The 11,680-nt window shown below is 42.2% G+C and overlaps 1 protein-coding gene across 1 annotated transcript; it reads right to left on the bottom strand.

The window, feature by feature from the left end:
- Window positions 1-305: 305 nt before the first annotated feature.
- On the bottom strand, window positions 306-1,390 carry LOC128531837 (glyoxalase domain-containing protein 5-like). The gene is given in 4 exon segments (XM_053505995.1): window positions 306-563; window positions 670-825; window positions 1,167-1,271; window positions 1,364-1,390. Coding segments are annotated over 4 exon segments (411 nt in total). The 3' UTR covers window positions 306-440.
- Window positions 1,391-11,680: the final 10,290 nt, after the last annotated feature.

The following is an 11,680-nucleotide window of genomic DNA, read 5'->3' as shown; positions in this document are numbered from 1 at the left end:
CTGTTTCTGTGTGCATGGAGTTTGCATGTTCTCCCCGTGCTTGATGGGTTTCCTCCGGGTCCTCAGGTTTTCTCCCACAGTCCTAAGTCCTGCGAATTAGGCTAATTGGCATTCCCAAATTGCCCATAGTGTGTGATGAGTACACACTGGCCACGGTGTACCCCGCCTTGTGCCTTAAGTCTCCTGGCATAGGCTCCATACCCGCACTACCCTGAATACAGGATAAAGTGGTATAGACAATGAGTGAATGAGTGATGTGATGGGTCATAGACATTTGCTGTAATATTAATTTTTATTTTATTGCATTTACTTTAAGGTGTTTTGTTATATATACACAAGTAAATTTACAAAGAAAAAGGTTCACAATTATTTTGCATAATTTTGGCCCAAATATTACTGTTAAGAGAGTAACAGTCCCCACCACAATTTAACCTTAAGTCTTAATTAATATAGTTGGAAACTTCAATCAGGTTGTGGTCAGGGTCTCTGAAGTACAGAGACTTGATTGGGCCTACTGCTCCTGTCCTCTCAACTGGCCCTTCCTCAATCTTCACACCACATTTCTGTTTAAATGAAAACAATAGATAAGCAAATTGTTTATAAAAACACAAGTCAATATTAGGGTTCTTCAGCAGTCTGAAAAACTAGATTGTTCTGAAGTTGACACACCTTCAGATGGGCAGCAACTGTTTCCAGCGGGGTCTTCGTGATGAGACAAAGATCTGCTGAGCCTGGCATAGGATTATTGGCCTTTGGCTCAAACTCTTTGCCAACTTCATGTAGATTAAATTTTTGCTCTCCAAAGCTTAAGGCCTTACGGTCTCCCTAAGATATAAAGCAGAGTAAAGCCGTAGTTTAGACAAAAGCTGACCAATCTGTTACATTTACACTGAACACCACAGTACAATGTAGTAAAAAATAATTAGCAAATGAACACATATATTTTATCTTATTCTGTTAAAGATGCTTAATGTTATTAAACAGCTGCTGTTCATGAGGGTGCTACTATATCTTGAGTTGATTTGGAAGTGCATTATTTGTACAATGCTGCCACCGTGTGGTACTTCTGGTATTAAAATGTCATAATATTTTTGCCCCTAATAGAGAAGCCTGAAAAGGCCACTGATGTATGGGTTATCAGGGTGCTACAGGTGGTTTAGGTGTACCTTAAATGTAACCACCCCCATTCCCAAGACTGAGGAGTAGAAAACTTTGTTTCTCTTTAAATCTCAGACCGTCAGAACAAGGTGATCTAGACGGCTGATTTCAACCTATTAGATCGGACTATACAGGCCAGCCTACACTCCCCGTGTGCATTATTGAGTCTTGGCCAATAACCCTGTCACCAGCTCCCCAGTTTTACTCCCTTGAAGAATATTTGGTAGATCATAACCACTGCAGACCAGGAACATCCCACAAGAGCTGCAGTTTTGGAGTTGCTCTGACCCAGTCCTCTAGCCATCACAATTTGGTCCTCGTCAAAGTCACTCAAATCCTTATGCTTGTCCATTTTTTCTGCTTCCAACATTTGAACTTCTGGAAAACAAAGTTTCTCTTGCTGCCTAATATATCCCAATTAGACTTCCGGTTTGAGCAATGTAGAGAGCGGACGCGTGCGTGTGAGTCTCCCGACAACTTAAACTTAAACTATAGTAATTGTTACTGATAACAGATTAGGCAAGCAGTAGTGAATGGCGATACAGGTTTGGCGTCAAAATTGCCTCACTATAAAATGAAAACAGCTGATCAAGATCCAAAGAGAACTTCGATAAGTAGCAAGCTAGCTAAAATGGCGACGGCTGCTTCAGTGGATAACGAGGAATTCTCTTTAAATATGCTGACTACGGAGCTGGAAAAACAACGCGAACATCTTAAAGAAGATATGAGTGCGCTAATCAAGGCTTCCCTTGCACCAATACAGCTTTCCATAGAATCGTTTCAGGAGACTGTGGATGCGTTTTGGTAAACGTCTCGCAACCGTGGAAACAACGGCCGGGAAAAACTTCGAAGCTCTCAGTAAAGCGGAGGCAGACATCGCTGCGTTGAAAGGTACCAATGAAGCACTGTTAGACCATCTGGATGACCTCGAAAATCGTTCACGTAGGGCGAACCTCCGGATCATAAATGTTCCCGAAGTCAGCAAAATTCGAACGGACATGGTCAAGTTTACTTTGGATCTGCTGAAAGACGTCATGGGGGTTCAGGTGTTTGAGAAATCGCCAGAGCTGGAAAGAGCGCATCGTGCATTGGCGACTAAACCCAGGGATGGTCAACCTCCAAGACCCATTATCGTTTGTTTTCATCAATACCAGGAGAAGGAACAAGCTCTGTGCTGGGCCAGGCAACACGAACTGCAGTATCGAGGAAAAACTCTCAGATTCTACCCTGACCTAAGTGCGGCACTCTCCAAGAAGCGCGCTACTGTACCTTCAAGAACATCAAAATGATGCTCTATCAAAATGGGATACATTTCAGATTCCTCTATCCTGCCCGCTTGCGATTTACTCACGATGGGGAGACCTTCACCTTCGAGTCAGCACCCGAAGCCGAAGCCTTCTTTGAACGTCGGATCAACGTGACCGCTGCTGGAGGGAGTAATACCCGGTAAACTCAAATAGTTTCTGAACGACAAATTTAAGGGTGTACACACATCTATTACAAAAACTGTTCTTATTTTGTATTTTCTTTTTTCTTCTACCGCGACGGTTCACATTTTTGTTTGAGAGGGTACTGTCAAAATACCAGCGGACGGACTAGTCGTCATGACGACTTATGTCCTTGGAAAGGTACTGTAATGAAACACAGGAAGATGGACCATAATTAACCCTCCAGATTTTAGTTTTATTATTCTTATTGTTATTATTCTATTTTGTTTTGCTGAATGCCTGTCTGAATGCAGTATTTACAAATTGCTGTGATGTATAGGAGACAGGGTGTCGGGAGCTCAACAGTTGAGTAGTTAATGGGTAGCTGGGAGTGCAACAGGTTTAGTGGAGTCCTGCAGCTTATCTCATTTGGGGAGGTAAACATAGGAAAGGGTGTTGTAATGTTAATGGCGTGGTTTACTGCCTCAGTAACTAATTTTTTTTTTACTTTTATTTTTATTATCTTTATTTTTTCTGGATACTCAATTTGTTTTTGGGCTGTTTTCATTCATTGCCAGAGATATTGAGAAACTTAGCTGGATACCAGGTTTATCTATGCCAGGTGCAGTGTTCATCCTTCTATGCTGTACTGATGTCTGGAATGTTAAAGGTCTTAACGGTCCTATAAAAAGGTCAAGAATTTTCTCTCATCCTAAACGTCTTAATTCCGATATAATCTTCCTTCAAGAGACACATTTACTTAATTCAGACAGAAACCATGGGTTGGGCACATTTACCATTCTAAATTTAATGCAAAGGGAAGAGGAACGGCAATATTAATACATAAAAAAAGTCAGTTTTCTGCTTCTAATGTTATTGCTGATCCTCAGGGTCATTATATTATGGTGACAGGTAGGCTGTTTCAAACCCAGGTCTTGCTGGTGAAAATTTATGGCCCCAATTGAGATGATAAAAATTATATAAGAAAAAACTGATTGCGTCTTTACCCAGCTTTAATTTATATTATCTGATTTTAGGCGGTGACTTTAACTGTGTAATGAACCCAAATTTGGATCGCTCAAATCCAAAACCACAAGTTCCTTCTAAAATGCCATGCGACGTTTCAGCATTTTTAAGCCAGACAGGCTGCGTAGACCCCTGGCGATTCTTCAACCCTCACAGTAAGGCCTTTTCTTATTTTTCTCATGTACATCAAGGTAGAATCAATAGAATTGATTATTTTTTTATAGACAAAAGTCTCCATCCCTCAGTAAAGGGAGTGGAGTATTCTGCTATCGTAGAGTCTGATCATGCTCCCTTATTACTGGATATCTCCTTTCCATCTAATTTTACAAGTTATACATGGCAATTAAATTCATTGCTGTTGCCCGATGAATCATTTTGCAAACATGTGTCTTCCTCAATTGACAATTTTTTAGAATTTAATTCAACGGAGCATGTCTCCTCTTCTCTCCTTTGGGAGACTCTAAAATTGGTGCTTAGAGGAGACATTATATCATATATATGAGCACATCACCCCTATCTTATCTACATTGCATTGGCTTCCTGTGAAATTTCGCATCGATTTTAAAATACTACTCTTGACATATAAAGCATTAAATGGTCTCGCGCCGCAGTATCTGAGTGAACTGCTAGTGTCTTACAATCCGCCACGCCTACTTCGATCAAAGGATGCAGGCTGCTTGTCAGTACCGCGTATTATTAAAACTACAGCAGGGGGCAGAGCTTTTTCTAACAAAGCCCAAAAATTATGGAATAGTCTTCCAAATAGTGTTCGGGACTCAGACACAGTCTCAGTGTTTAAGTCCAGGCTAAAAACCTATTTATTTAGCCAAGCATTTTTATAAATAGATTAGCCTTAGGTAAAGGAGCAGGTCTGGGGGACTCATGGACGTAGAGTATTAGGTGAACTGGTATGTTTAGATGCTGTCTTCCCCACTCTCATTGATCACTCAGGTTTGTTGACGGTGAGGTGATTGGTTGCCTTACATCTCTGGAAGCCCTCATGTCTGTGTTTCCTTCTGGCTCTCCCTTTTTAGTTATGCTAACATCCGTCGCCTTTTAAATGTTCTTTACACTCCCTCATCCCAAGACACCCCTGAAATTGTAGCATCATTAGATGCCGAAAAGGCATTTGATCGGGTGGAGTGGGATTACCTTTTTTTGCTATGGATAGGTTTGGCTTCGGCCCCAAATTTATAAAGTGGGTTCATCTGCTTTATACTTCTCCAATTGCTTCAGTAGTTACGAATAAATGGAGATAAAAAAAATTTCCTTTGTTAAGGGGCACTCGGCAAGGGAGCCCTTTAAGTCCCCTTTTGTTTACAATTGCAATTGAGCAATTATCGCTGGCATTAAAATCTATATCCTCTTTCCATGGCATAGTTAGGTGGGGTGTTGAACATAAGCTCTCATTATATGTTGATGACCTGCTTCTTTACATTTCAGATCCTTTATCATGCATCGATGACATTATCAAAGTTTTGCACAATTTTGGGACCTTTTCTGGCTATAAGCTGAATATCTCCAAAAGTGAATGTATGCCTGTTAACTCACTCGCCAGACATATGCCTGACTCCATGCTTCCCTTCTGCATGGCAAGATCTAAGTTTAAATATCTAGGCATCAATATCACTCAGAACTTTAAAGGACTATATGAAAATAACTTCACTTCTCTATTGACTAAACTCAAATCTGATTTTCAAAAATGGAGGCCTCTCCACCTATCTTTGGTTGGCAGAGTGAACTGTGTTAAGATGACAGTTTTTCCAAGATTCTTATATTTATTTCAGTGCCTCCGTATCTTTCTATCTAAAGCTTTTTTCAATACATTGGATAAACATATCTCCAATTTTATCTGGGATGGGAAAATCCCAAGAATTAGTAAAGAGTTTCTTCAGAAAAATAGAATTGACGGAGGTTCAGCTCTTCCTAACTTCGTTTAATATTATTGGGCAACCAATGTCCAAAAGATAATTTACTGGATGCACTCATTAGGGGGCACTGATTGGCTTGAAACTGAATCTAAATCTTGCACAGCAACCTCTTTACAAGCTCTTGTAACATGTAGCTAACCTATTAAAATAGTTAAATATACATCAAATCCAATTGTTCATTTCACTCTTAAAATATGGACTCAACTACATCAGCATTTGAAGTTAGGACAAGCACTTTTGTTTCAGAGTCCAATATGCAATAATCATGCTTTCCTCCCAGCAAAACTAGACTCTGCTTTCAAACAGTGGCAAGATAAGGGAAATTTTCGGTTCAGTGATCTTTATATTTTTGCAAGTTTTAATGATTTGTGTTCCAAATTTACTCTTAATTCAGTTGACCTTTTCCGTTATTTTCAGATACATGTATTGCACTTAAGCAGAACACGGATGAGACAGGGGTAGCTGCAGCTCGGAGTAATGGGCGTGTTGAAAGGTTGGGGCGTGCTGAAAGGTAGGGGACGTGCCGAAAGCTCTTCATGATTGGTTGCACAAGTTGCCTGTTTAAAGGCTATGTTACGACCTCTATCAGAATCATAACAGGCTAATATTAAATGCTATTGTTCTTTCTAATGCGTTTTAGTAATGCAGCCAACATAATCCACCTAAAGTATCACAATGTCTTTGGGATCTGATGTTATACCTACATCTAGAAAAGATTAAATATTCAATCAGAGGTTCCCATAAATTCTCTTATGTCTGGCAACCCTTATTATCATATTTTACTGCCATAAAGGTACTTCCTTGACTTTGTTATATTCCTGATTATGGTATCCAGTTTAATTTATCTATTCATGTATTTATTCATTTATTTATTTTTATTTTAACTTTTCCATTTGTAATTATTTCTATTTATTTATTTTTTATTTTTTTTAATTTATTTTTTTATTATTATTATTTTTCATTTTTATTCAACTATTGCATATCCATCTTTGTTATATTCTAATCAATGTCATCATTAATATTAGGTAGTATGTTCGGGGTTGGTTGGGGAGGGTTTGAGAATGTAAAAAATACAGTCTCTGTACAAATAATAGCATTTGTCTTTGAAATAATATATATATATCCCAATTACTCCCAGGTACCATTGTAAAGAGATGTTAAAAATGAAGCTATTGTTAGAAGGGCCTCTTCCATTAAACAGTTGGAACCAGTCAAACAACAAATCAATCCACTCCTCTGGGGAAAAAAGAGGTGTCTTGGCCATCATCAATCAGCCTGATTATTCCTAGAGGTTGGTTGCTTAACATTCAAATTTAAGCACATACTAAAACAAATTAGGATCCTTTGTACAAGTACAGATAAGACAACATGCAAGGTTTCCCTGTTCTTTAGATTGAGAGAGGCCAAATTGGCTTTTTTAGAGTCAGCCTTATTCCCAAGTCTAAGGTAAAATTTATTTATGCCTGGACAATTTATTTAATATATACTACTTTCTGTCGTAGGATAGCAGTTCTGTTATAGCAAATAACAGTCTTGTCATCTTTTTAAAATCCTGCAGCTATTTAAGGAAATTCAGAGGAAATATAAGCATGGCCATTTGAATGATGGCTTTGAAACAGGTCCTCAAAGAGACAGCCCAGTTACTCACACAGACTTTAAAACAGATTCAGGTCAATCTGACTTGTTGAGATCAGTAGACCTTAGCCAAAACACCAACAATGAGGGTAAACATTAATTATAGAGCTGACCTCTATATCTAGAGCTTTAAGCATGTAAATAAAAGCCTGTAAATATCTTATTCTATATTGTACCCGTATAGACAATAAAGAAACCACCCAAATACAATGAAACTAAATTAAATGTAATATAGACTAATTTAAACAGTTTAACTGTTGACAAAAATTTCATGGAACTGTACACAATATCATTTTTGAGTATAGACATTGCACATGAGGGCGATATGTTAGTCACCAAACACAAATCTCGAGCAACAATCACAGCAAATGATTTTCTAGTTTTATGCACAGGTTTAAATTATTTCATATGACAAAATGGCCAAATATTCATGGACAACTATATTTTCAATGTTTTAATTATTTATGGTTTCACCATTAGTTACTGTATTTGTTTTGTATTTTTTTTTCACGTTGTACTTGTAAAATATACGCAATTTAAGAATGCATCTAATAAAATGCAAATGCATTTGTAATAGTAGGCATAAAAAAGCCAGATGTGCTTTCACTGTATCATTTTGTGTGACATTGCCTTAATTGTGTGACACTGCTACCTAATGTCAGCCTTTCGTTCCTCCTGTAGTTTGTCCCCAGGCCTCTAGAGGTCATTTGTGTTCCCCTTATCTTTAGTTCTTTCTTGTGTTTCCTCATTAGTTTTTCAGATCACCTGTCTCATTTTCCCCCCAGTGTATTTAAGCTGTTCATTTTCTCTCCTCTTATTCACTCGGTTTTTGAGTCCCTGCCCTGTGTCTCCTGCTGAACCTACGGTAATGATTCAGAGTTCCCTGTTTTAAGTTCCTTAGTCCTTTTATTTTTGATTGGTAATTCCCTGGCTGTTTTTTCCCCTTGTGGAAGCTTTTGTTTGAGGGTTTGTTTTTGTCTATTTTCATTAATTCCTCTAAGTGAGAAGAACCTTTGTTGATTATTAACCGCCTGTTTATATTTTTGCCTTTTTTTAAATAAATCTACTTTACCTAAGACTTCTGCTTTGAGTGCTTTCAGTTGGGTCCAAACCTATCACGCTTGTGGCTCAGTGGTAAACTCTTTGGCTACCACATTGGAGATCCAGGTTCAAGGCCCGAGCCTGACAGAAAAACCGAGTCAGTCATGGACCCAGAAACACTCTGTACCAGGAATCTAATGAGAGTGGTTGCTCAACATGAATCATCCTTCCAGCGCCACGAGGCCGTTCTCAGCCGACAGGAGGAGCTGATGGCTAAGCATTCTCAACTCCTGGCAGAGGTGACAAGTTCCATCCACCAGATTGCTGAACGGCTCCCTGGCCCCCCACAATCCCTGACCTTTGAGCTCCAGCCCTCAAGTTTCCCCACTGACCAATCAAAGATTGCTTACATGATTACCCTTCTCTCAGACAAAGGAGGAGTTCAAGCGAGTCTTTGATCATCCAGTCAGTGGTCGAGAGTCTTCCAAGCGCCTGCTTACCCTCCAACAGGGCTCCCGTAGTGCAGCAGACTTCGCCATAGAGTTTCGGACCATCGCAGCGACGAGTGGATGGAATGATGAGGCGCTGATAGTCTGTTTTCAGAGAGGTGTCGGAGTCCCTACAAGATGAGTTAGCCCCCCGTGAGCCTACTGTTGATCTCGAGTCTCTCATTACCCTGGCCATCCGTCTGGACAATCGTCTAAGAAAGCGGAGGTTGGCTCGCCGTAAGGCACCTCTACCTCAAGTACCTATGAGCAGATCTGTTTCGCCAGTTGGTATGCCCCCTAGAGCGCCCCTTGTCCCTGAACAGCATTGTGACTTCCCAGAGAACATGCAGTTGGGTCACTCCAGGCTCACTCCTAAGGAGAGGGAACGCCGCATGAGGGAGCGGCTTTGTCTTTACTGTGGATCTTCTGGCCACTTTCGCTCTTCTTGTCCTGAGCTTTCGGGAAATGGGGGCCCCCGCCCAGGTGTGGGAGGGCTGTGATGGGGAAAATTAGAGATCCTCCTACTAACACCGTCCTAGCCATTCCAGCCACTCTGTCCTGGGAGGGTGACCAGCTTTCGATCCAAGCCATGATCGATTCGCGTGCTGCGGGCAATTTCCTGGACCTGTCAATGGCTAAACAACTCAAGAACCAAGATTTGCTGGGGTCCAGAAGCATCCCTACTATCCAGGATTTCAAACGCCGTTTCACTTCCGCTCCCATCCTTTCTATCCCTGACCCAGAAAAATCTTTTGTGGTGGAAGTAGATGCATCGGAGGTAGGCGTAGGGGCCATCCTGTTACAAAGAGGTGAGGACAGTAAATTGCATCCCTGTGCTTTTATGTCTCATCGTCTTTCAGATGCAGAGCGCAACTACCATGTGGGGGATCAACGGCAGGCTCGATGGTCATTGTTTTTTAATCGCTTTCAATTTATTCTGTCTTACAGACCCGACACCTAGAATGTCAAACCGGATGCCCTGTCCCGAGCTTACTTTCCCGAGACAAAGGAGAAACCGCTGGCCCAGATTTTCCCGAAGTCAAAGATCATTGCACCCCTTCAGTGGGATCTAGAGCGGGAGGTGCGGGGGGCTCAAGCTCATGAGCCAGACCCAGGAGGCGGTCCAGCGGGATGCCTATACGTCCCTCATTCTGCTCGGGCCCGGGTCTTGCAGTGGGGCCATGGGTCCTCCTTGACATGCCACCCAGGAACTGCACGTACACTCGAGTTCCTGCAGCAGCGGTTTTGGTGGCCATCCATCAAGGTGGATGTAAAGGGCTACGTGAAGGCCTATACTGTGTGCAGCCAGGGTAAGTCCACTCGTCAGCGACCCCAGGGCCTACTCCATCCCTTACCCATTCCCCGCAGGCCATGGTCACACCTGTCTCTGGACTTTGTTACAGGACTCCCACCATCCCAAGGTAACACTGTCATTCTGGTAGTGGTGGACCCGTTCTCTAATCCCGCCCGATTCATTCCTCTGCCCAAGCTGCCATCTGCTAAGGAGACAGCTGAACTCCTTATAATTCATGTCTTTCAGATTTTTGGTATGCCATTAGATATGGTCTCTGATCGGGGGCCTCAGTTTTCATCCCGGTTCTGGAGTGCCTTCTGCAGGCTGATTGGGGCCACAGCCAGCCTTTCATCGGGGTTCCAGCCTGAGTCCAATGGCCAAACAGAACGGATTAATCAGGATCTGGAGACCACCCTGCGGTGCATGGCAGCCCATAACCCCACTTCTTGGGCAACCTACATCCAGTGGGCGGAATACGCACACAACACCCTCCAGTCTTCGGCCACTGGACTGTCCCCCTTTGAATGTCAGTTTGGGTATGCCCCCCCATTGTTTCCTGAGGAAGAAGCACAGGTGGGCGTTTCATCTGCCCAACGCTTTGTTCAGCGCTGTCGACAAACTTGGAGGAAGGCTAGGCAAATCCTTCTTCGATCCTCCCAAAGATACCAAAGATACCAAAGGCAGGCCAACCGCCACCGCCGGTCAGCGCCCAACTTCCGACCTGGTCAAGGAGTCTGGTTATCCACCAAGAACCTGCCCCTCCGGGTTGAATCGAGGAAGTTGTCTCAGAAGTTCATTGGCCCCTTTCGCATTGCCAGGAAAGTTAACCCTGTTTCTTATCGTTTATTTCTTCTTCATTCTCTTAGAATTAACCCAACGTTTCATGTCTCTTTGTTAAAACCTGTTTTGTCTTCTCCCTTTGCCCCCCCACGCAGAACCCCTCCACCTCCCAGAGTCATTGACGGCCAGCCAGCCTACACAGTCCGCCGCATACTGGACTCCCGGAGGATCTGGAACTCACTACGGTATCTGGTGGACTGGGAGGGTTATGGGCCGGAGGAGTGCTCTTGGGTCCCAACCAAGTTTAATCCAGGAGTTCCGCCCACGGCAATCGGGAGATGCTAAAAGGAATGCCAGGAGTCGTTCCTAGAGAAGGGGGTCCTGTCAGCCTTTCGTTCCTCCGGTAGTTTGTCCCCAGGCCTCTAGAGGTCATTTGTGTTCCCCTTATCTTTAGTTCTTCCTTGTGTTTCCTCATTAGTTTTTCAGATCACCTGTCTCGTTTTCCCCCCAGTGTATTTAAGCTGTTCATTTTCTCTCCTCTTATTCACTCGGTTTTTGAGTCCCTGCCCTGTGTCTCCTGCTGAACCTACGGTAATGATTCAGAGTTCCCTGTTTTAAGTTCCTTAGTCCTTTTATTTTTGATTGGTAATTCCCTGGCTATTTTCTCCCCTTGTGGAAGCTTTTGTTTGAGGGTTTGTTTTTGTCTATTTTCATTAATTCCTTTAAGTGAGAAGAACCTTTGTTGATTATTAACCGCCTGTATATATTTTTGCCTTTTTTTTTTAAATAAATCTACTCTACCTGAAACTTCTGCTTTGAGTGCTTTCAGTTGGGTCCAAACCTATCATGCTTGTGGCTCAGTGGTAAACTCTTCGGCTACCACACCGGAGATCCGGGCTC

The sequence above is a fragment of the Clarias gariepinus genome, chromosome 10 (assembly GCF_024256425.1).
Source record: "Clarias gariepinus isolate MV-2021 ecotype Netherlands chromosome 10, CGAR_prim_01v2, whole genome shotgun sequence".
NCBI lineage: Eukaryota > Metazoa > Chordata > Actinopteri > Siluriformes > Clariidae > Clarias > Clarias gariepinus.
Note: the sequence above shows the minus strand (reverse complement) of the source record. Positions and strands in the feature narration are given on the sequence as shown.